The sequence below is a fragment of the Drosophila sulfurigaster genome, chromosome 3 (genome assembly GCF_023558435.1).
Source record: "Drosophila sulfurigaster albostrigata strain 15112-1811.04 chromosome 3, ASM2355843v2, whole genome shotgun sequence".
In the NCBI taxonomy this organism is placed as follows: Eukaryota; Metazoa; Arthropoda; class Insecta; order Diptera; family Drosophilidae; genus Drosophila; species Drosophila sulfurigaster.
The window spans coordinates 51110268-51137128 of NC_084883.1; the positions used below are offsets into that span (position 1 = coordinate 51110268).

Consider the following 26861-nt stretch of genomic DNA (forward strand, 5'->3'; position numbering starts at 1 on the left):
GAAAAATAAATAAATAAATATTTTTTTAGAAGGATATCTACATAGCGAAGAGATATGTATATGAAAAAAGATTTGATTGCCGCCCAAACCCAAAACCCTATCGAGTTGAGTTTGTCAGTTTGTTGTTTTGCTTTATGATGGCATTGCTTGGGTCTCCCTCTTCTCTCCTCTCTATTCTCCCCTCTCCCTTTTCAGAGACCTCTTGGTGAGCGGTCTTAGACTCGGTCGTAGTTGGAGTCGTTTGGCTGCTTTGGGCGCCCGTGGAGCTGCTGAGTCTTTTGGTTTTGGGTTATTTATCTGCATAAATTATTTATGCCGCATTACAAGCATAAAAATAAATAAAATAAATGAAGCCCTGGCACAAACTAAATCCGATTAGAATATACAGATGAGGCAACGTCGCCTCACACACAGATACAAATTTATTTTTATAGATTAATCAACGTATTTACTTGCGGCTGCTGCAGCTGCTGCAGAACAATAATAATATCCACATTTATTTTGCTTAGCTAACGAAATTCAATTGAGCAGCAAAGCTGAATTTTTCCGCCAAGTATCTGAATAAATATAAACACAACGTACATACATCTATATTTTTTTTATGGCATTTTCTTTTTAAATTAAAATTGTTTATGCAATGCATTTTCAGCCCCCTGGCAAACTACTTAATTGAAATGCTACATTTATATATGGAATATCGGAATATATAGTATCTCTGTTGTATCTTTTTAATTGTATCTGCATCCTGCAGCAGTTGTATCTGTTATCCGTCCGATTTGTTATATTTAATTTACGCTCAAGTCGTAAACTGTAAAACTACTTCAGATGTTCGTGTTGAGGCCAACAGCCTCTATCTACTCCTCCCCTCCTCACTCGCTGTGTTAAGCCTCCATATGTGGCTTTTGAATACATATAAAATATGCCTGAATAATATAAAACAGAAGGCGATACATCAAAGCGGATTATACAATTTACTTTTGCTCTTATTTTTATACGCTTTACCCCTGCCTGTTTTTATTGCTCTTCCTTCACGTTCGAGTCTATTGAATACCTTATAATGTGTGACTTTCAATAGAGGTACTATTTCTTTTACACAATGTTGCTTTAATTGACTATAATAAAAGTAGTAAAAAGTTTGAACGAAGAGTATTAATTAGTCGACATATTGTTTCACGCTTTTCTGTTCTTCTTCTGCCTTTTTTTCGATTATCTTTGGCTGTTCTGAAAATATATATTTCTTCATTTTTATTTTATTTATTTACTTTCATTAAGCAGCTGAGGCTGCAGCAACGTGCAACGTGCAACGTGCTGCTGTCTGTTGTATACAATAAACGCACAGCCAGCAGATGCAACGCACAGATAGAGATACAATTACGACTACACAGATACAGATACATTAGAAAAAAAAGGAAAGAAAACACATGCTGTGTGTGCAAGTAATAAATTGTATTATTTATTTTATTTTATTCCAACAGGGCCTCATGCCTGATGTCGATGCCGATGTCGATGTCGATGTCTTGGGGCACTTGAGGCCAATTTAGCAGCAAAAGATCAGCCGCAGTCGCCGTCGCCGTCGCTGTAGACGCACAGCGGAAGCGTCGTCGATTTTGCTGAAGGGAAGCTGAAGCTGAATGTGTGGCAGAGTGGCAAAGTAGCTGCTGCTGTTGCTGCTGCTGGGGGCAAGCAGAGAGTGACGAGTGTAATGACTTTTGTCGATTGGGTTAAGTGGCTTGTTGGCTTCCTTTGCGCACCTACACAGATACACAAACACACACACACACACACACACACTTGCTCACACTCGCACACAATTCAAATGCAGCGTGTGAGATTCCTTCTTCTTCATCATCATCATATTTTTTTCTTTTTTTTTTTTGTGAGTTGCATCTTTTTCAATTTTTATGCATGCCACACATTTTGTGTTGCCTTCTGATTGCTGCTGTTGTTGTTGTTGTCTGTTTTTCCTTCTCTTCTCTTCTCCCTTCACCTTTTCTCCGGTGTGTGTTGCTGAAGTAGTTTGAATGTGGCACGTTTAGATCCTTTTATTTCTTTCCCGCTTGTCTGCTTCCCTTTAACCCCAAACTGAGATAATTTGTCTACACGATTTTTTTCCTCCTCGTTTTCTTCTTATTTTATATATATTTATTTTCGTTTTTTTCTTGTGTTTTATTGTGTGTGTGTGTGAAGGTAAATGATACGCGCTTATTACTCCTGTTTCGCCAGGATATGCGTGAGGATTGTGGGCTGTGCTTTGCAGTTGAGTAATTGACTTGTGGCTGTGCCGCGATTGTTGATTTTTTGTGTGCGATAATTGTGCATGCTAATCGAACGTTGAACATATGTTAAGCATGTTAATTTGGGTGGGGCAATTAAAATAATTACTCAGCTTTGGAGAAACGTTTGCTAAGCAATTTGTTTGCTTTTTATACCTCCGCTACACATAAGTAACTTTTTTGGTACTATATGGTGTACTTTGAATGTAACAGTATATCGATATACTAAATTAAAATCTTAGTATATTGGAGAATTTTGGTTTGGTATATTTGGAATGTAGCTGGATATACCAAGCCAAATGTCGATACACCAAATATAACTTTCTATGCGATTTAGTACTATTTCAGTATATTTAATCTGTATTTTTAGTATACTGCAGTATTTTTTCGATATAGTTTATTCTGAATGTAGCTGCATATCGATATACTAAATATAACATTCTATAGGTTTTAGTATATTTCGAGTACATTTATTTGGTATACCCATAAGTAACTTTTTTGTACTACTTGGTGTATTTCCAATGTAGCAGTATATTGATATACTAAATAAATATTTTAGTATATTGCAGAATTTTATCTGTTTGGTATATTTAGAATGTAGCTTGGTATCGATATACCGAATATAACATGCTATATGTTTTAGTATATTTATTCGGTATATCTTATTTAGTATATTCTGAATGTAGCTTCAAATCCGTATACTAAATATAACATTCTGTATGTTTTAGTATTTATTCGGTGTATTTATTTAGTATATTTTTTGTAGTATATTGTAATATTTTTTTTTGGTATAGTAAATTCCGAAAATAGTTGCATATCGATATATCAAATACAACATTCTGTATGTATTGGTATTTGTTCAGTATATTTATTTGGTATATTTAAAAGTACTACCGCACTTTTCAGGTTTTATTGAAATGGGTTGTGGGTATTTCACAATCGAACATTCTTGACTTTAGCTTTCTTACTTGTTTTGTAATTAAATTTGCATTAAAAGTTGAGGAAACACACGACTAACTATTTCAAATTTGTTAATAAAAATACATGTTATCGAGAATATTTAATGATTTTCATCTCTCAACTCATTTGCAACTCCCGCTTCATGTCAACAATTTGAAGCTTCCGCTCTTAAACCGAGTTTAGTTCCCAGTTCTTTCCCATTAACAACTTCACTCCGATTTTAATGCCGTCTTTTTTTACCATAATTCAATTAAATTTTAATTAACCCTCATCACCTACAACTTTGACTTTGACTCCAACTGCTCAGCGATCTGTGTGGATCTCTGCAAAAAGTTCGATGAACTCAACCAGAAAAAAAATAATAAATATAAATAAAAAAATGCTTCCTCTAATGATGCACACATTTTTATGTATGCAGCGGCAATAAAAAATATGAAAAAAAAGGAAAATCGAAAATCAAAAAACCGAAAACCAAAACAAAACTTATTTTTAACAAAAGAAGGCAAACCAGACAAATATCGTAAAAGTGCAATTAATCACCAGAAAACCAAAGCGAGGGATCGAGATCGTGTGATGAGTAGGAGGAGGAGGGAAGAGGAGCTGAGGGATGCGGATGGTGACGAAGACTGACACTTATCTGCTTACAAAAATACAAAAAAAGCAAAACTTGTAAATAAATGGGAAAAGAATTATAAGTATTAAAAAAGAAGCTGCATGAGAATTGATTATTTTGCATTCTCTCTCTCTGTGTCTGCTGTGTCTGTGGAAGTAATGTGCGGATGCAGGCTGTCAATATTTGATTTTTATATATGGCATTGGCTGACAGCAATCGACAGATGAAGAGAGAGAGAGGGAAGCGGAGAGAAGCGGAGATCGCGGCGATTTTTAATAAATGAAATGTGTAAATAAACGAAGAGCGAAGAGCAACAACAGCAACAACAACAATAATCATAAGAATTGGGTAGGCAAACAGCAGGAAAGCATAAACATGACCAACACTAATACCAAGTCAAACAAACAAAGATGGAAAAAAAGCGATGCAGATGGAGATGCAGATGCATTTCTAAAGAATTTCTAAGCACACACACACACACAAATAAAACGAAACAAAACAAAATACAAAACTAAATCTTGAAAGCCAGCGGGCAAGTAGAAAAAATATTTAAAAATGCATAAAAACAAAATATTTATTGAAAGAGAGATGCTAACAAGAAGCCAGAGAAGAGTGCGGCACAACAAAATATGAAATGAGGAAAACAAACGTCTTCAAATTCAAACATATGAGCACGCTAATGCCATGAAGTTGAAGTCGCAAAGCCTAAGTCTGAGTTGAAGTCTGAGTCTTGGACTCTGACTCTATCCATTGCTTATTTGATTAATGCACTCGAAAGCGACAATAAACAAGAACAAACCAAACGCGAAGAGTGCCGCAGCCAAAGAGATCTCTGGACCTGAGTCTCTGAGTCTCGCTGGACAAACAAATATCGCGCATTCCGTTGGAACTAAAAATCGAATGAATAACCAATTGATGCAGCTACAAGACAGAGTGAGGTTCTTCTCTCTGGAGTTCGTCGACGTCTATTAGATAAATAAATAAATACAAAAAAAAACACACTATTTTTTTTTTTATTAAAGTGCGAATTCTGCGGTGCGCTTAATGTTGATGAAACGCTTGGGAGCGACAACAACAACAACAACATGAGTGTCGACTGACGACTCTTGGAAATCATTGACATGATGCTGGTTGGTGGTGGAGGTTCCATGAGTTCGACTTGTGATCTCGAAACCGGTTAGGAACTGTTATTCAAGTAACTGAATTCCTCTATAGATCAGCGTGCAGATGATAAAATCGATAAAGCATGAACAACAAACCATCTTTTAAACGATCCCCAAGCCAGTTTAAGAAAATGTATTTCAGATAATGCGGAAAGTAAATATGATGATATAATATTATAATTCTTCGGCTATAAATGCCCATTACTGTCCACTTCGATACACAGCCGCCTAATGGATGCCATCTGTATATGGGAAGTTGAATCATGAGGATCGAGATTCGACACACACTCTACTTTTTTGTATTTCTAAAGCACCGTGTGTGACATTTTTATATATTTTTGGGACTTTTTATATTATCCATTATTATCTATTATACATTTTTCAGAAAAAATGATTTATATTTTATATCCCAAGTTTTTTCACTGTCTGCATTTGAAATGATTTTTTATGTTTTTTTTTTAGATTTTGGGAAATAGTATCGAATGATTTATGGCATATCACAATATTTATTCCTTCAAATATTTCAACAGAATTTGTCAAGCATCAATAGAAGATTTATGGGATACAAAATATTATCAATGTTATATATAAGATCAGAATTTATTAAAGGGTTTTCCATTATTTTTATATTGAGTATTTTTTCAGAATATTTTTGGTAATAATTTTATGAGAAGTTTTTTTTTTTACTATTTTTACTTATGGTTACACTGTTTAATCATTTTATTTATTATACTTTTTCAGAATTATATTTTTTAGAAAATGAGAATTTTCTTACTATATTTCGTATTTATATTCATTTTGTTTATTTAAATTATTTCCAAAATATATTTAAATATAATTTTATAAAATTAATTTTTTGATCTGTTTATGTTATGATTTTTGAAATAAATTCTTTTTTTCCGGAGTCATTTTTTTATGAATTTATTTACTTTTTCATTTGTTTGATATTATTATTTATAATATTTTAATTGATGAAATAATTTTATTTGATTTTATTTTTTCATAATTTTTTCCTTTTGATAATTTGATATAATTATTTATAAAAATATTATTATTTATAACAATTTAATTGATTAAATAATTTTATGAGATTTTATTTCTTTAATTTTTCATAATTGTTTCCTTTTGATAATTTGATATAAATTTATGTTGTTTACCGTAATTATTTGAAAGTTCTCTCCAAATTTATTTCTTCACTTCAACTTTCTTGAAAACTTCAAAGTAATCATAGTTCATTTATAATTTCCCCTCTAAAAATAAGTATGCGGCAAAGAAAGAAGAATGAAATTAATTTCCTCTTCACTTCAATTATTTTGAAGTACTTTTTCATAAATTATTCTGCTTTTTTTTGGTTTTTTAATGATTCATAAGTGAATCAGAGCATTTATGTGGGTCAAAAAGCAGAACATATGAACTAGTTCGCCCACAATTTGTGGGTTGAAGGTAAAAAGTCGTCGAAAGGACAATAACTTAGCAATTAGGTTCATTTGAGTTAATTTATGTGTGGAAGTCAAAGCGGAACCTACGACAAGGCGAAAAATGTTTTAAGTGCTTGGAGCAGCGACCCAACAAGCTGCGGACAACAATAAGCAAGCAACCACAACAACAACAACAACTGTGACGCCATCGACATCGACGACGACGACGACGACGTGAAGCACGTGAATGCTGTCAATCATGAGCCGCAGTCCAACAACATTCCACGGGATCCACGAACGAAGCTGTTGCTACTGTTGCTGTGGCTGTCGCTGCTTCTGTCGCTGCTGCTGCTGGCTGACGATGACAAGCGCAAAGCTTATTGTGACGTCACGTGCACATGCACGAAATGCCGACGGCAAAAAGCAACAGCACAACAGCAAAAGCCGCATCAGAGAGAGCGCGCGAGAGCAGCGCCAAAGTCAAGTACAAACAAAATGAAGATCGCAAAATGCGAACGCGCGCGCAAAAGCGAGTGTAAATCAAAACAAAACGAACGTCAAGATGGTTGACTGCGCCAAACGAGAGAGCGCGGCAGCGCTGCCTACGCTAGCAGCGCAGTTAACGAAAAAAGAGAAGAGAGCGAACAAAAGTGATCGCGACGAATTCGTGAATGAAAACCGAAACAAAGAGAGCAACAAATTGTATTTTCGTACTCACCCGCTCCTCCTCACGTATCATTTCGGCAATGCCCGGCTTGATCTCCATGTCGTCGGCCAGCGATGTGGACGTCGAGGGTCCGGCATGATGATGCGGCGGTGGCGGCAAACGCGGTTCCGCTGCCGCTGCCACGCTCAGCTCCATGGCAGCGGCTGCCATCGCCGCTGCAGAGCCGAGCGGATAACGCGACTCGGCGGCAGAGGCCGAGGGATGAACGGAAGAGCCGGAACTGGAAGAGGAGCTGCCATGACCAAGAGAATGATGTTGTTGTTGTTGTTGCTGGGCAGCTTGATGTTGCTGCTGCAACTGATGCAAATGATGCACTGCAGCCGCTGCCTGCTGCTGTTGTTGTTGCTGCTGCTGCTGCTGTTGTTGTTGCTGTTGTGGACTGGACAGCGATTGGGAGAGCGGGCGGGGGCGGACGCCTCCAACGGGCGCTGGTGTCGTTGCAGGTGATGGCATATCGAGGCCATGCAGCGCAGTCTCGAGCGCTGCTGCCGAGGGCGTTAGACGTCGCGGTGGCAGCGGCAGAGGCAGAGGCAGCGCTGCCAACGCTTTAGGCGGCGGCGTCATAATCGAACAATCGCGTTGCCGCTCGCGTTCTCGCTCCTTTTGCTCCTGCTCCAAACGCTCGGCGGCAATCAGGCTGCTCAATGGACTGGCGGGCGGATTGAAGATGGTATCAGCCGATGGCCAGCGACGCTTGCGCACATTGCGACTCTGCTGGGGAGGAAGGGGCAGCTGTGGTTGCTGCTGCTGCTGCTGCTGCTGCGGTGGTGTCAGACGCAATTCGCTGCAATCCCAGTCGCTGCTGCTGCGCAACTTCTTCTCCGGCTGCATAAAGGCGAGCAACTCCTCCGCCTCGCGATCAGCCGCTGTCTTGGGTGAAACCTGTGCGGGCGACGACGACGAAGCAGCATCCGCTGCCTCTGCTGCCGCCGCAGCTGCTGCAGCCGCTGCTGCTGCTGCCACCGAGTTGACCTCTTCCATGTGGGTGACATCCGCCAAGCCGCGAACTTTCAGCATCTCCGCAATGCGCAACAGCGGACCAATTTGATCCTGACTCACGTTGATCTCCCCCCGATACATGAACTCTACAATCGCCTTGAGATCACACCAATTCACATCCCGCATGATGACAATCGGATGCTGGCAAGGCGTCTCTGCGAGCAGCGTTTGGAAGTACGGGGAGCAAGCGGATAAAACCATTTTGTGTGCCTTCATCGAGCGTCCGTCGCAGGCGAGCGTCACGTCCACAAAGGATTCATTCTGCAGCAACTGATCGAAGATCGTCGTCAAGTTCGATTGATAATTGTTCCAGCGCAAACAGAATTGTTGCGGCAACTGTTGCTGCTGTTGTTGGTGATGTTGTCGCTGTTGTTGCGTGGTGCTGGAGGAGGGGGAGGAGCTGCCTGCGGTGGCGGTGGCATGCGGTGATCCTGTTGGCGTCACTGGCAACGATGTTGCTCCGCTTTTCTCTTTCTCCTCATCGTTGTCTTCGGAGGGGTGGTGGCGAGGGGGCGTGCCGCCGCTGCGCTGTCGCTGCGCCGCTTGCGCCTGCTCCGTTGTTGCTGTTGTTATTGCATTTGTTTCGCTCTCCGTTTGCTCTGCGGCTGCGTTGCCGCTGCCGCTGCTGCTCGTGATGCTGTTGTTGCGATCGACGCTGCTGCTGCTGCTGGGACACGTTGGCGTCTCCGTGGACGCCATTTTGTTTGTGGTGAGAGAGCGACGACAGAAGTGAGCGAGCGAGTTGTTGTGACGAAGAGAGCGCACACAAAATATTTAAGCAGTTGCTTATTGATCAGCGTGCGAGAGGCGCCAAACTTTCATTTGCAATTAGTCTATGGCTAAGTTTATGTGAGTGTGTGTGTGTGTACGAATGTGTGTGTGTGGGAACACCGTAAAAGTTTTACGTAGTGCACGACGACGGCGCGCGTTATTCGTAATTCGCAATTCGCTCACGTAAAAGTCGCGTTATAATTAAGATGTGTGTGTGGGTGTGAGTGTGTGTGCATGTAGTTTAGCTGTAATAGTATGAGTGCGTAAAGTGTGTGTGTTACGTTACGTTACGTTACGCGCACTACGTTGCGTGCATTTGTCGCCAACAACAAAAATTTGACAATTGGCAAAATATGCTTTTGTTATTGTTCGATGTTGTTGTTGTTATCGTATGTGTGTGTGTGTGTGTGTGATAGTGTGAGTAGTGTGTCGAGTGGCGGCGTGTAGCGTGGCTGCCTCGTTGTGGCAACAGCAGAACGTGCCCCAAAAGTCTTTTCAGCACGAGTGTCTGAATTAGACTGAAAACGTTTTGCACATTTTGATACGGAAAAACTCAAAACAAACTTAACACACAGCACACACAGAGGCCAGGCCAGGCAGTCAGACTACGACGTCGATTGTGGGGCTACGACGACGACAACGGTAACGACGACGATGGCGGCATTGTGGAAAACTCTGTGTGTTTGCCGTGGCAGAGGCGCTTGTGCTTTGCTTTGCTTCGCTTTGCTTTGCCCGCCGCTGTTGTTGTAGTTTGACGTCGCGAGAGTTGCGAATGCGAATTCGCTGAGTCGACGTCGAGTCGAGTCGCGACTACGACGACTACGACTACGGTGACGGCAGCGACGTCGACGCCGCGAAATCCAAGTCGTAAATAGTGCGCTGCCAGCGTCGCAGTTTGCAATATTGCAGTTTGCATTTCAAGGCAAAGGAGCAGACGCAGCAGAAGCAGCGAAAACGACGCGCGCGCTGCCTTCAAAAATATAGTGAGAGCAAAAGCAGCGACAGCAACAGCAACAACAACAACAACAGAAGCAGCGACAGCCAAATACCGGCAACGTTCAAAATTCCTTTACTCGGAAAACGAAAACGAAACGAATGCGAAGCTCGCTCGCGTCGTCGTCGGTGTTGTTGGCGTCGTAGTCGCCGCTCTCCCACACACACGACCGCCGAGTGCAACCCCCAAAAAAGCGGCTGTTGTTGTTGCTATTGCTGCTGCTGCTGCAGCTCAAAAGGAGCAAACGACAAAACGTGCTGCAATTTTGGCAATGCGTGCAAGGCACCCAATATACAATACATATATAAACACACACACACATGCACTCATATACAATTATATTTATGCAAGTATGTGTAGAGAGCTCTTGCACTAATATTAGCCGAGTCAGCGACTTTACATAATTATTATGCATTATTATTCAATTTATATCAATCGGAAATGATCAGCAAGTAGTAATTGCCTAGTAACTGCCTGCTATCAGTTGCCGTCTTATCAATGCGACGCTCTCTCTCTCACACACGCACATACAGTCGCACTCTCTCTCCCTCACTCTCTCTCTGTTGCTCTGCGCTCTCGCAAACACTTGAAGAAAAAACTCGCAGCAGCAGCAGAGCCTCTGCCGCTGCCGCGCAGCAACAGCAAAAAGATTGTTCATTAATTAGTTCCGTTTGCTGCTGCCTGCTGCCTGCTGCTTCTGCTGCTGCTGCTGTCGATGTCGATGTTGCTCTCAAGTCCAGTTGCTCAATTTTGTGCTCTCTCAGCAGTCGCCTCAATTCGCCGCAATCTTTGTACGTCGCTCTTTGGCTTTTAAGAGACGCGCAGAGAGCATTTACTTGTACTTCTCTTTCGAGTAGTAGGCAAATGCCTTTTGCCTTTGCTCCAAAGGTGTGAGAGAGGGAGAGGGGGGTTACTACTACTGCTGCTGCTGCTGCTAGCAAAATGTTGCACCTGCAGTTTTTAGTTTTTTTCTCTCGCTCGCTCGTTCGTTTTGTTCGTTCGGTTTGCTTGCTTCGTGTGCTCGCTGCCTTTGGAACTGCCCACACTGAGTTCCGGCTGGAGACTGGTCACTCTATGCAACTGTATGTGTGCGTGTGTGTGTGTATTTTGATTATTGTTTTTGCTATAATATGCATAAAATAAAGAAATACAAATCTAGCAAATATAAAAGCGCAGCAAACAACAAACTTGCCCATTCGTGTGCGAGCGAGACAGCCACACTGTGTGTGTGAGACTGAGAGAGATGTACTACTACGTTGAGAGCGAACTAACGTAGCCCACTAATACTAATACATCACAGCTACTGCTTTTGCTTTAGCTTTAGCTCTTTGCCTTTGGCTCAGCCTCAGCCAGTCATAAATTATGCAAAAATACTGCGACTAGCAAATGGCGGTTCGACTACAACATTATAATAAATGCTTACGAGGCACACAACAACAACAATAAAAACAAAAACAAAATAAAAACAACGTACATGAATTCAATTATAATTGTATGCCAAGCGGAATGATCATTTGCCATCGATATTAATTAGATTTCTACAAACAGAATTGGCAACAGTTTTCGCTATTTTGCAGTCGCAGCAGCTGTTTGTTTATTTCGACGAAATGACAAATTTAGCGGCGAAAAAAACAATTTGCAAAAACTACATTTTGTTTATTTAATTAACATTTTGTTTATTACTCAGCATTCAATCGAATTGATGTGCAGTTAACTTGAAAGAGATCGCAAACAGCATAAAAATAAGGAATGTATTCGACACTGATCGAAAGCAAAATACTCAGTACATTTTTTCAGTATTTATTTTTTTTTAAATATTTTTTTTAAATTACAGTATTTTCTTTTTTAGTATTTCACTTCCGCAGGAATGAACGAATGTAAGATACTTAGTGTACTTTTTCAGTATTTTAGTTAAGTTGCGGTATTTAATTTTTTTTTAGTATTATATATTATTATTTTCTAGTATGGAAATTATTTCGATTTTATTTTTCAAATCTTTACAAATCTTAAATAATATAAGATTATTAAGGTTTATAATTAATTTAGTTTAATGAAGTCCAAATAGGTTGCTTATACTACAAATATCAGTAAACTTTTTCATATAATAATTCTTTGAATTTCTAAGTTTTTTCATTGAACAACACCCAAGTTTCTGATCGAAAGTAAAGCGTTCGATCAGTCGAAATATATTTTTCTCATTTTGTTCAGCATGTGTTTTGATTATACATAGTATAGTATAAAAGAATAATGATATTATAAACACATGTATGTTATAAATAATATATACTTTGATTGTGTATATTATGAATTAAAAACAATTTTAGCCGCAGAAATTCAGATATTTTATGGAACGAAAATAATCTACAATAATAATAAAAATAAAAAACAATTTTGAGCTGCAGAAATTCAGATATTTTATGGAACGCAAATAATCTACAATAATTTGAAATGAGCAAGATCGATTAAGGTCTTAAAGGTTTTAATTTTGTATCATTTCGTCTTAAAATTGCATTTCTTAATATGGTTTACAGTTAACCAAAAAAAATAAAAACACAAAAAATTAATTTATTTTAAAACATAAATTAAAATGTTTCATGCTAAGAAAAAATTGTAAACAAAAAATGTAAATATTCTTTATTTTTTTTTTCTTTCTTTTTTTATTTTTCTTTATTATTTTAAATACTATTTTCATATTAAGGCGCAATATAATAAACCATTTTTTTTCTTTTTTCAAATTTTTGTATAAATGTAAATTTTTTCTTTATTATTTTAAATATGTTAACCTTTTCATATTAATGTAAATTTTTTTTTTCAAATTTTTATATTATATAACATTTTTAATATTTTTCAATATTATTTTTTTATGCAAAATTTTTAGTTTATCATTTTTTTTACCTTATAAGTATTCAGTTATTTTCATTTCATTTGATTTTTTAATGAAATTGCATCTCGTGCTGTTTAACGAGAGTAAATGCAATAATTTCCTTGGCGCTTTCATTAGGTCTTTTAGCGAATTTATCGATCTATGCTAATTCATATACATACAGAATACGCGCGCCAATGTTGCATGCCCCATGTCCGTCCCCATCTGCAGTTGCAACAAAATTTGTAGCCGCACTAAAAACGCATATAGAAGAACACCAAACGCACTTTGTTGCATTGTTGTTGTTGCAAGTTGTTATTGTTGTTGTTGTTGTTATTGTTGTTGTTGTTATTGTTGCTTTTGGCGGAATACGCAATTGCAGCGAAATGTTGTGGAGTCGCCGAAAAACGAAAATGGCATTTTTCGTTAGGAGGTCGTGAGAAGAGACTCAAAACGCGTTTATACGAAAATTTATGTATTTAACTGTTGACGATGACGATGGAGACGACGATGGCGATGGCGACGATGGCGATGGCGACGCTGACGAGCCAAACGACGATGACGCGGATATGGAGAACTGCGGATGTGGATCTGCATGTGGAAGTGGATATGTGTGGATGCGGGATGTGGGATGTGGGATGTGGCATGTGGATGTTGAGTCCAAAATGCGACGAAAGGCTGTGCGACAAGGCGACAGCCGTCGTCTGTTTTGGAGGATCACAGAGCGCAGAGAATTTGTCGGTGGAGGGGGGCAAAAGACGCGACAACATTTGAACAAACGACAACGGCAAAGAGGCAAACAGACAACGCATGACAAAGGGGTAAGGAAAGGAAGAAGGAGGAGGACACATGCAGCAGGGTGTTGCCTGGGTTTTAGAGGCTTGTGGCACACATGACTGAGCGAACAAGCAAACAAACAAATAAAACGACGGCCTGCAGTCTGTGTGAAGGTGACCAAACTGTACACAGAGAGGGAAGAAGGATGGGGGGAAGGGAGGGGAGCAACTCGCGGAGGGGAAGGCGAGAAAAAATAGCGCATATTAAAACGCCAAATAGAAGAATGCAACAAACGACGTCGACGACTGCAGCTTAGAAAGCAACACCAAAGGGGCAGCTGCTGCTGCTGCTGCTCTCGTTCGTTCTATGGGGCAAGTGGCATGTGTGGCAAGGGGCAACCTGGCTGTCCACTGCGTCCGCGTCTAAAGTTAGCTTACGCGCACAAAAGCGATGAGCGATGATGCCTCAAATATGCAAAAATGCCTAGCGCAATAAAACGAAACCAAAGCAAGAAGAAAGGGGAAGGAGTGGAAGGTGGGGAGAAGGGGAGAAGGGGTTGGGGTGGCAGGCTACCAGCCAGTGCAGCAGCAATGAAAAAGGGCTTAACGTGGACGACGACGACGTTTTTGCTTTTCGGGGGTGGCTGCAGCAACAACAAACAACCAACAACGAGCAACGCAACTTCGAATGCAGGCAAAAGTCCAGAAAAAGTGAGGTTAGAGTTAGAGATGGGCAGCAATAGAGAGAGAAAGAGTTAGAGATGGAACTGTAGCTGAGAGTTAGGTTAGGTTGAGTTAGGTGTTTTGCAGCTAACGATGCCGCTGGCTGAAGCCGAAGCAGCGACTCTGGAGCTAACGATTGAACGCCAAAAGGGGGCCACAGAGAAGTTGTTGTTGTTGGTGGAGAGTGTGGGTGCAGGTAGAGGGGTGCAGCATAGACAGAGCAGAGCACAGACAAACAGTTAGACAGACAGACACACGCAGTAGGGGTAGAGCTGTGTGGCAAGCACCATTGCCAATGCGGCGAGTTGCCCCCGGGCCCGCATTGATGGACAGTTAACGCGGCAAAACGAACGCGGCAACAGCAACAGCAGCAGCTGAAGCAGAGGAGAGTCTGTGCCTCGTTTTGTGGTGCTGGATTGGAGTTGCCACTGCTGTTTGGCTTAGACGACGCAACTGTACTCTCAAAACGCAATAGGCTAAAGTCCACACACACACGGTCTACGTTCAATGTTGCTGCTGCCCCCTGGCAAAGATTTTCGCGTGCGTTGCAAGTTGCGATGCTGCTGTTGCATGTGTGTCCTTTCTCTTCCTGTGTGCCTCCATGTCTGTCCGTCTCTCTGTGTGTTTTTGCAGTTTTTGTAAATTTTGCGCCATTTGATTGCATTGCCGGGCAATGCTTGCCCTTGCCCCCCCTCTCCCCCTCTCCCCATCCTTCCCGCTGTTGTTGCTGCCCCCTTTTGTTGTTGCTGCGGCTGCTTCCGCTTCCACTTGTCCATTGTCGCTTCTTTGGCGGCGCTCGCTCTCGCATTTATATACAAATGAACGCCTCCGCAATATGCCTGCAGCAGCTGCCCCCCTCCCCCCGCTGCCACGCCCCGTCAAGTGCAGACACAGCGGCAAATACATTCTCTATGTTGTGTGCGTTTTTTTATTGTAACAACATCGACAGCCAACTGTCGTTGTTGCAAGTTGTTGCAAGTGGCACTGCGGTCAGTTGGCATTGCTGCATGTGCCACACGCACAATTTGCTCTGTGCAACAACATCTTTAACTTTCAACGAGACGAGAAATTCAACTCAATATTTGTATTATTCGAAAATGTCACACAGTTGAAAATAAGGGTGCAACATGGGCATGGGGCAAGAAGAAGAAGGTACTGATTGAAATCAACTCAGGTATATATTTGCCACAAAGCCAACAATTGCTGCTGCAGCCTGCCGCAGACTAATTAAAACATTCACAATGACAGCAAAAATATTAAAAAGAAAACGAGCAAGAAAAAAAAGAAAAAGATTCTGTGAATGAGCTGAGAAAATCGTTTGCTACTTTTCGTATCTTTTCGTGTGCATGTGACGCAAGAAGAAAGATCAAGGCAAAGGGAAAGGGACGGGGAAAGGCAACTCTTGGGGTTGATTTAGATTCAAGGAATTGTTTATAATTGCAAAAGAAATAGTGGAAGAGGTTTTGTGTCACAAAGCGCGCGATTATAATAAGCGACCAAATAATCCAAAGGGAAGATTGACGCTGTGCGTGGGAGGGGAAAAGGAAGTGGCAAGGGTGCGGGGGTAAATTAGAGCATTTCACTTTGAAGTAAAGTGACTATTGTTGCTGCTGCTGCTGCCATAGGAGACGAGCGAAAAGGGTATTTCTGACAGCAATTTTTGCGATTTTCGGGGGAATGTTCGCAATAAGCTGAAGACATGTGATACAAGGAATTTAACTGAAAATAATTATATTGTAGGTTGTAATGTAAATCATATTATATAAAATGAAATATACTAAGGAATTTCCTAAAAAATATTCATTCTAAATTTTATGTTATTCGTTTTATTCTTATTCATTTGAAAGACCTAAAAGACTCCTTAGGTTGCTAAAAGTATTTTAATTTTTATATGGAAATATATGGTAATTGCTGTTGAAACAACGGATTACAAAAATATGTTTTCTGATCTTAGTTTAACAGAATTTTTAAAGCAGCTCTGTGAGTCGCAGTCTCTAGAATAATGAGAAAATTGTATTTTCAAATTTCAACATTATAAATACTTAATAATTAATATGTTAATCTAAGTTTCATTAGAATATGTATTTTTCTAGAACCTCTTAGAAATATAATACGATACTGTACGATACCCGCTACCCTTTTTTAAGAAAAGCAAAACAGTGTGTTATTGTTATTTTAATATAAAACATTATACAAAAAATACTGAAATATACCAAAGGCTATATTAGGTATATCGCCATACCGCTGCATTAGAAATTTACGTATACCATAAATTGGAAAATATACCAGATGGTAAAACACGGGACCTAATACAAAAAATGCTCAAATATACCAGATGCTATATATTTAGTATATCGATATACTGCTATTTTAGAAATATACTAAAAAGTGCAAAATATACCAGATTGTCAAGCAAAGCAACTAATACAAAACATGCTCAAATATACTGAATACTATATGTGGTATATCGATATACTGCTATCTTAGAAATATACCATAAAATGCAAAATATACCAGATTATCAATCAAAGCAACTTAAATCCGATCGGTCACGCTGATTTTAATTTTTTTTAATATATTACATACATTTTCAAATAAGTATAGCCACTTATTGGAAATGATTGCAAATTCTGTTCTAGAAAATACAAATTTGACTGCAATTAAATAGAAATTAAATTAATTTATTACATTTAATCTAAATTTAATAAAAGAAATAAAAAATCGTAAATTACAAATCAATTTAAGTGTTTTTGTAATGGATACATTTTTGCTTCAACTAAAGTATATATCTGAAATATATTTCGAATATCTTTGTGGTTGCCATTTCTATACTTTAATACACATTTAAAAAAAAAACTGGAATCCCCTTTTGATGTGCACCATATTTATCGACCATTTGTTGCATCCACAAACTGATTTCACGTCGTTGCTGCTGCTGCAACTGTCAACAACATGCTGTTCTCTTGTGGTGATAAGAACTGTTACAATTCGTGTGCCACATTTCAAACAAAAATGCACAACAACAACAGAGAAAAAAAGGATGATGCAAACTGAGCTGATAAGCGGCTGGCTGCCACATGCCGCGTGCCCCATGCTGCACATTTCACATAGTAAGTCGATGAATGAGCCACTGAAACATGCACCGAATCTGGTGAAATGAAAACTGAATGAATTTGCCACACTCACACACACACACACACATACACACGCATACACTTGCAACAATTGGCATGAATGAAAAGTGCGCGTTGCATGTGACGTTGCGACGCAACGCGCGACGCGTTGCAACAGCTGCGAAAAGAGGCGCAAAAAAATGCTGCACAGGACGCCATTGACTGCATGCGGCATGCGGCATGCGGCACCGAGGCATGTGTGGCAGGGGCGGCGTTTGTTTAATGGGCCACGCACGCAACTCGCACAACTCGCAGCTCCAATGTTGTTGCCTCCGTCGATGTCAATGGCAGCGAAAAAAGGCAATGTGGCAGCCGCCTCTCTGCCACTGCCACTGCGTGTGTATGTGTGTGTTGCAAGCTAACAAAGTGCAGCCTCCCAAAAAAAAGAAAAGAGGAGGCGAAAAAGTCGCGCACACATGATAATGATGCAACTGCCATTCGATTGTGTTCAACATGCGGCACACGCGTCAAGGTCATCTCTGCCACAACAACAACAACCGTGAGTGTGTGTGTGCAACAACTCGCGGTGCTGCATGCCACACACGAATTATGTTGCACCCGCCCACAGTCCTTTTTTTGCGATTGTGAGTGTGTGTGGCCAACTGCAGCTTGCAACCGTGTGTGCGTGCAACAGTTGGCGGCCCCAAATACAAATTCCAAAAAACCAAAAAATGTTGAAAATCGCAGGCAGAAAAATCCGCACCAAAAAGCAGCGTAAAATCTCCACCTCCCTAAAAAAAGCGATCCAACCTCAAAGCTTTCCCCTTGCGCTCCCCTTTGGCGCATTGCACTTTGATTGCACTGGTCGCGATTATCCGCACGTTGCATATCAATGTCCTGGCTGCCTCCTGCCACGCTTGCCACACTCATTCCTGCCTCCCCTTCCTCTCTCTGCTGCTGCTGCTATTTGGACGCAAAAAATCACTGAAGGTCATTCATTGCATTGCCATGGAGGTGTTTGCTGCTCTCTCGCTGTTGCAGTTGCCACAGTCCTCTTCACTCTTCACTCCTCCCCCCTCACTCCACACTCTCTTCTTCCCCCTTTTGGCTGTCCAGTTTTTGGCTGCGCTTCGTTGCGCATTTTTGCATTTTTTCCAAACCAATTCGCGGTGCTCCGTTTTTTATACCCGCTACCCATTGAGGGTAGTAGGGTATTCAAATTTTGTGCCTGAAGTCTGGCTGTCTGTCTGTCCGTCTGACCATATGAAACACTGGATCTCAGAGACTGTAAGAGATAGAGCTATCATTCTTTTTCGATAGTATTTGTTTGCACGCAGATCAAGTTTGTTTCAAAACAAAGATCATTTCCGCACTCCCCAAATCTAAAATATCGAAGAACAAGCGTAATTTGGAAGCTAGATTTTTGGTATATACAATAATACGAGTAACTGTTGTATTTCTGAACATTCTTTTTGCGATCATATAAAAATTGCACAACTTATTTAAGAAATACTTTTATATACAAAAACACCTGCTACAATCGGCTCTTTTTTGCTTTGGCGAACAATTTAGTATATTTTGTACTCTATGATATATTTTGAGTATAGCAGTATATCAATATACCAAGCACATAGCATTCGGCTTGTTAGTATTTCTGCGGTACTTGTTTAGTAAATTTGTAGAATTATGTTTTATTGGAGATGGGTAGCGGGTATCTCACAATACCTTTGGTATATTTCAGTATTTTTGTGGTATATTTTTAGTATATTTGCAAAATATGGTTTTATTGAAGATGAGTAGCAGGCATCTCACACAGCTTTTGGTATATTTCAGTATTTTTGTGGTATATTTTCAGTATATTTGTAGAATATGGTTTTGTTGGATATCGGTAGCGGGTATCTCATTTTTTTTATCTATATTTTTGTATTTTTGTGGCATATTTTCAGTATATTTGTAGAACATGGTTTTTATCTCACACAGCGTTCGGAATATTTTAGTATTTTTGCCATATATACTTTAGTATATTTATACAATATGGTTTTATTGGATATGGATATCAGGTATCTCACAGTCGAGCACCCTCGACTAAAGTATTTTTTACTTGTTTTACGCTGCTGCTGTTCTGGAGTTGGGCAAGTGCATTCTGTGCTGCGATTATTAGGGATTTCAATCGACGCTGCTGCACTTGACCCACAGCCTCACTTCACTGCCTCCTCCACCTCCACCGCTTCGGCCACCGCATTGGCCGCTTGTTTGCGGTTGATGTTGCGTATTTTTTTTGTTGTTTTTCACATTTTCATTTTTGACTTTCGCACACGCGTCGCACGCTCCGATTTTTGCATGAATTTTTGCAGTAGGCTGCCACATGGCAACACAGCTCCCCCTCGCCCCCTCCTCGATGGTTACGTTCCCCATTGGTCATTTGAATTGTTGCACTTTTTATGCAACGGCCTGTCGCCTTTTGCTGCTGCTGCTGCTGATGGAGGTGGCAGCAACACAGCAGCCGTTGAAGTGTGAAAATGCAGCGTAAAAAAGGGAAAATCAAAATAAAAAATGTGGCAACATCAACGGGTTTTGTGGCAACACGCGAGAGATACACGAGGCCAGTTTAGGCCGTGTGTGTGTGTCTGTGTGTGTGGCATGATGCCTTGATGGCCTTTTGCTTCAATGCGTTGATGCATTTTTGTTGCATGTGCAACATTGTGCCACACACTCACAAACAACAACAACAACATCACTCGGTGTGTGTGAGTTGATTGTTGCGGCAACAGGCAAACCCAATTGACCGCAAATTGTGGCTTTTGTGATCAGATTTTTATGGCAAAAATTGTCCTGGCATGCAGCGTGCCCCACACAACACAACGCACTCTTTTTCTATGCCCCATCATAGTATAAAGACAGGGAAACACACTCCATTTTAATGCATATTTAATTGTTAGTAGATTGTCGAGTGTTGAGCGGTAGACAATGATGTGTCTCTTCCCCTTATCTAACTTATCTTTTTGTACTTCCCTAAAAAGTGTTTTCATACTTTTCGCATCTATTGAATAATGCTTAATAGTTGCCTTTTGTCTTCGGCAATCTTGCCTGCCTTTAACTCTAATCACGTCCAATTAAGGTGTCAAACAATTTGAAGGAACTCAAGCTTGAAGTTCACAAACTTAGACAACATTTTGTACATCTTTTGTTGGGCTGCAGGTAGGAGTTGGAGCTTGCTAAAGGATGCAGAGAGGACATTAAGATCTTCTGATTGCTGGTAGTCATGGTCATTCATGGTCTTCAACTGAAATACAAATGGTTTAAACTCTATTCTTATTATTAATTGTGCAATATAGTAAATACAATAATAGACAACTAAATAAAGTAATAATTTAATAAAATCTGTGAACAAAATTTGATTCGATTCGTAGGTAAAGGAATCATCTAACAAATCATCAACATAGCTCGCTTCCCGATCGTTTATATGAAGTTATATCGAATAACGGCGGATTCACTCATTATTAAACTTATTAAAAATTACATTAGAAATGTACTTTTAGTATAAGCCAAGTGCCAATTTTTTTAGGTTAAACCTATTCAGATGAACGAAAAAAATCATCGACTTTGTTAAGCTAAGAAGAAAAAATAAATAAGGAATAAATAATATGTTTTTAAAAAAACTTTTTCAGATTTTAATTTTAATATGATTTAAGAATTGAAGAAACAAAATTTATGTAAATCGGAAAACTGGTTTAGGAATTATAGATAAATTTCTACCATTGAGATGATGAACCTATTCAGTTGAGTTGAGTTCAGTGTAAAAATATAAAATGTCAAATAAATTATACGGCCATCAGCAGAAAATATAAAAACTTGTTGGTCTGAGAATTTCAACTCTGGATGTTAATGAGTTAGAATAGATTACTAAATTTACTTTGACTTGATGAAATATAATTTATGGGGTCGGAAATGCTTGTTACACTCATTTTTAGTTATCAACTCTCTATCTATGACTCATAGCATCATTATAGATAATATTCTTTAAATATTAAATGTACCTCTGATAAACACAATCATCATAAACAAGTTTATTATATGATTCATATTTTTATAACATTAGCTTATTTATGCGTTATAAAAAATATTCCAATTTCGCAGAATTTTCTTTGGCAAAAGCAGCAATCCAGAATCTTCTTAAAGAAGAGCAAAAGTCTACCATATTCATAGTCTTTAAAACATTTAAAATATTTAATGTTTATTATTTTGCTTTAAGAAATTACTCCATTATCTAGCAATATGTTTTATTATAATCTCTATAAAATCAAAAAGGTAGAACTTGTTATTGAATTTTAAAAACTAAACTAAACTTTCTCTCTTGCTGTTTATTTTTATACACTAAATAATAAATTTGCAGAATTGTCTAAAGTTTTCTAATGTTATTCTATTGAGTAAATAAATATCTATTGTACTAACCAACTATCTAGTCTCTAAAATATTTTAAATTTAGACTACATTTTGTACAATAAATTTATATTCCTCACTTTCAAATTGAATAGCACTTTATCAAACAACTAAATACTATTTATAATCTCTAAAATATTTAAAATATATACTACTATCTAATCTCTAAAATATTTTAAATTTAGACTACAATTTGTACAATAAATTTATATTCCTCACTTTCAAATTGAATAGCACTTTATCGAACAACTAAATACTAACATATATTTATAATCTCTAAAATATTTAAAATATATACTACAATGTTGTTGCATTTGATAAACTGCATATTTAAAAAAATGTGTGTGACTTTTTAACCACCGCGCGCTGATTTATAGCATTGCAATCCCTTTATACCCAATTGAACAGTAAATAAAAAAGCGTTTAATCTTTATATTTTTTTTGTTGCATGCTACTGCAGCTCGGTTGCCAAACACATGAACATGCACATTTATTGCCGCTGTTGTTGTTGTTGCTGTTGTTGCTGCTGTTGTTGTGGTTGATTTTTATGGAAATTGAAAAATCATAATGCCAGCAAATGGCTGCAATACTGCAGCTATACAAAGTGGTTGTTGAACCCCACACAGGCAGCAGCAGCAGCCTCCACAGTCAGTTGCAATTTGGCACCACAGCAACAGCAACAACGACAGCAACAACAGCGGGAGGCTGGACCATGACACCTAAGTGAACGCCCTTGGCTGTTGCATGTGCCGCATTTGGTGGCCATCATCGCGTTCTGCTTTTTTTGTGGCATTTTTGTCACTCACCTGTTGCAGTCACAGTTACACACAGTTCCAGAGTTTGTGTTGCATTTATCAAATTGACAGTTGTGACTGCCCAGATCCGCGATTGTGTTTCAGGCAGATCAGCAACATGTTGCTGCTACTGTTGCTTTTGCATATATGCAATTGCAGCTGGCCATTTTATGAATGAAAATTGTGGCGGCACGTGACAACTATTAGCTGTTTGTAGCTATTAAATGTCACAGCAGTAGCAACAGCAACAACAGCAGCAACCATTCAGAGTTGTTGCTGCTGCTGCTGCAATTGTATGCTGCTGACAGCGCTGCAGCACAAATTGTGTGTGAAAAAGTTCATACATCAACGCTCACACGCACACACACGCACACTAAACACACACAATCACAGCAACACAAAAGAGCATAAAAAGTGTTGCTGTCATGTGGTTGCTGCTGCGTGTTGTAGTTGTTATTGTTGTGGCTGCTGCTGCTGCTATTGCAAGCAACAGTGCGTTTTGCTGCACTGCCACACACACACACACACCCCACTCTCTCTCACACACACACACAGAGTTGAGTGCAACGCGCCACGCGCTTCGTTTTTTTGCCGTGTTTTTGCAATTCACGCGAAATGCGTTTGAAATCGAAAGTGTTGCTGTCACCCACACACACACACTCACACTCACACACACACTTCCACAGACATGCAGCTATTATTGTTGGCTGTTGTTATGGTGTTAACAGCATGTTGCACGTGTCAATATGGGATGTTGCAGGTGGCTGCCGATTGCCAATGGCCAATTGAGACCCCCTTGACTGCAATCGCTCTCTCTCTCTCTCTCTCTCTCTCTCACTCTCACACTTCTCTTGTGTGGCATCAATGGACAAAAATCGCCGTGTAATTGATAGCGCATTTGGTAACTTTATCATTGAAGCGCATTGTTGTTCTTGTTGCAGATACAAATACAGATACTCTTGCTGCTGTTGCACAGTTGCAGTTGCAATTGTCAGTTGTTATTGCTGCAAAACGTTTTATTTGCATTTGCAGTTAGTCATTAAACTGTTTCAGCTGCTGCGCTTTTTTCGCGTTTGTCGTTTTTGGCTTTAATTGTTGGCCACAACAGCAGCAGCAACAGCAACAGCAGCAGCAACAGCGCGTTGCAACAAGCAATTAATTAGCGCAGAGTCGACGCCTGATTAGGTCAAATAACAGTGCGTGTGCTTTGTTGTTTGTCGCCGTGTTTGCTTTGCAAATTTTCAAATAAACAAATAAACATTGACAGTGGTAGCCACAAAAATCCACAACAGCAGCAACAGCAACAGCAGCAGCCAAATTATGGCTTGACTGTGTGTATGGAAGATCTTTTGGTTGTTAATGCCAAGCAGATGGATCCATTACCAAGCCCATTTGCCAAGCCCAAACTTGCAACGCTATCTTCCTCTTTGCTTCGCCGTGAAAGCATCTGCAACACTTTTGTCGGCAGTTGCAACAAATTGCCCAGGCACAAAAAGGGTTTGTGCCATTTTGCCAGCCTATGTTTTCAACTCTTTTTATGCCCGGTACACATAGTGTAGAAGGCTATTATTGCTTTGTGCTTCAATGAAATGTAACAGGCAGAAGACGGCATCTACGACCCTATAAACTATATATATTCTTGATCAAAGTCAACAAACAGTTAAGACGATATAGTTATGATTATTCTTATTAACAATTTCGTTGAGGGAGAAATTAATTACTAATGGAAATCTGGTATATTTTGAATTAAATACCATATCAATATACCAAATATGGCTTTAGGTATAATTCAGTATTTTTGCGGAATAGTGTTAGGTATATTTTAAGAATAATACCGCACCACTATTATTAAATATCGATATACCGAATAAAGCGTTTGATATATTTTTAGTATATTTAGTATATTACTTTGGTATATCTTAAAATTGTTAATGCACTGCTTTTTATTGAAAATGAATACTTGGAATATCGATATACTAGATATAGCCTTTAGTATATTTTAATATTTTGTCAGTATATTAATTTGGTATATTTTAAGAATAATACCGCACTGTTATTAATGAAAACGTATACTTGGAATATCAATATACCTAATATAGCATTTGGTATATTTGCAGTATTTTTAGTATATTAATTCGGTATATTTTAAAATTAATACCGCATTGCTATTATTGAAATTGAATACTTGGAATATCGATATACCAAATAAAGTCTTTTGTATATTTTAGTATTTTGCCAGTATATTATTTTGGTTTATTTAAATGAATACACCGCACTGTTTTCCTTCTATCCAAATTGGGTAGCGGGTATCTCACAGTCAAGCACACTCTACAGTAGCTTTCTTACTTTCTTTTTTAACAGTGTTGACTCAAAGGACTCGCTGTGCGTCAAGTGGCTGAGGCACTATCGGCTCTCTGCCTCACATGCCACACAGAGCAGAGCCCTTAGACTAAATGCGTTTTTTGCTTAGTTTTATTGGTTGAGTTTTGCCACAGGGGCGACTGACTGCCACTTCCACCCACAACGACGCAGTGCGACGCATAGAAAAATCGACAGGCAAAAGTAACGCGCAGCCCAAAAAACCAGCAAAATAAAACACACTCAAATTGCAGACAGCAGCAGCAACAGCAGCAGCAACAGCAATAGCAATAGCAAAGGGTTTTCGAAGCTCTGAGTGCAGTAAAAATCAAGCGAAATATCTAAGCGAAAAAAATACACAACACACATAGAGAGAAAAGTGTGCATTTTCTTTTTGTATTGCTTGTCGACTTTTTGCAATTGTTTTTTGTCTATTGAGTTTCAAATTTCCCGGACATCAGACCACGTACAATGCGTTGCCTGTCGTTGCCTTGCTGCTGCTGCTGAAGCTGAAGGCTTTGATAAAACATTTTTTTTCTGCTCCTCTTTTTTTTTTTGTCAAAATGTTTTCTGAAAATCCGTGCACCCCCGTCCAACTACCAAAACTCGAAGCGACGCGACGCCGCGGCAACGTAACAAGCCATTGCAACAGCCTCGCATATAAATGGCATGTTTGACACACAGAGTAAGGGCACTTTTCTGGTGGGGGTGGAGAGGGGGACAACTGCCACTGCGTTTCAAACAAAATAATATGCAAAATGTTAAAAAATTAAATGAGCGGAGTGAGCAAACGTGGATTGTGCCATAGAAGTTGTTGGTTGTCCAGCTTCAGCAGCAACAGCAGCAGCAGCTCGGCTAAAAATTCGCGAATTTTTAGTTGATTTTCTACATGTGCCAAAAAAAAAGTGCCCAGAGTGGGAGCGGGGGGAAGGGAAACTCTGCACATGTTGGGGGTGTATGTTGCATGCGTTTTTGTGTTTGATTTGTTGGCGCCTTGCAAAAGGGCAACGAGAGACCGCGTTCGCGTCCTCGTCCAGACTAAGAGCAAGATAGCATGAGATAGAGTTGAAGAGTGAGAGAAGAGCAGTGCAGATAGAGAGTGAGAAAGAGAGGTAGAGTGACAGCAAAAGGCTTTGACAAAACATTAAAAATAAATCAAATGAAAATGAACACAACTAGAAAGAATATATACTACGCCATTTCAAAGGCACATAAATTAATATTTTCGCGCTCACAAAAAGGATAAATAATAAATATAGACAGATACACGCATTTTGGACAATATTTCAATACAGGGTTGCGAAACAGAAAATATACGCCAGAGAAATGGGAAATTAAATGGAATTAATTGCAGTAAAAAATATAATAGAAATGTGCGCCTCATAAAAAACGAACTACATACAATTTTTAGCATATTTCATACAATGTACTCTCGAATATCAGACTTAAAAAATGTTTATGCTAATAAAGAAACTTTTGAAATCATTTAAGGGAACTCCTTGTCCGATATTTTTGATATAAATCTTATCTGCAGTTAAAAATATATTAACGATATATCGCAGAAAGTACATTTCATTAATGAAATTGTGTCGATAAGTTTCTAAAAACTTTCTAACAAATTGGAAATTTTTTTAAGTAATGTCTATGCTTTAAAACGAACGGATAGCTTTAAAATTCCTCCGATATCCATTATACACTTAACTGCAGCGTAAATTTAAAGAAAATGTATCAATATTTACTTCAGCAAACCATTTTTGAAACAATTTCTCTGATTTCTGATGTAAAAACTAACTTAAATTAAGAATATAATTAAAGTACAAAGTAACAAAATTGCAAACTCGATAAAGGTTAATTCGAATTCTATAAAAACGAAAAT

The 26861-nt window shown here is 39.1% G+C and overlaps 1 protein-coding gene across 1 annotated transcript in view; it reads right to left on the reverse strand.

The window, feature by feature from the left end:
- LOC133846358 (protein bric-a-brac 1) overlaps nucleotides 1-9756 on the reverse strand; it is a 100565-nt gene extending 90809 nt beyond the window's left edge. Inside the window, 1 exon segment of the mRNA XM_062281300.1 lies at nucleotides 7146-9756. Coding sequence (XP_062137284.1) covers nucleotides 7146-8852 — 1707 coding nt within the window. The 5' untranslated portion in view covers nucleotides 8853-9756.
- Nucleotides 9757-26861: the final 17105 nt, after the last annotated feature.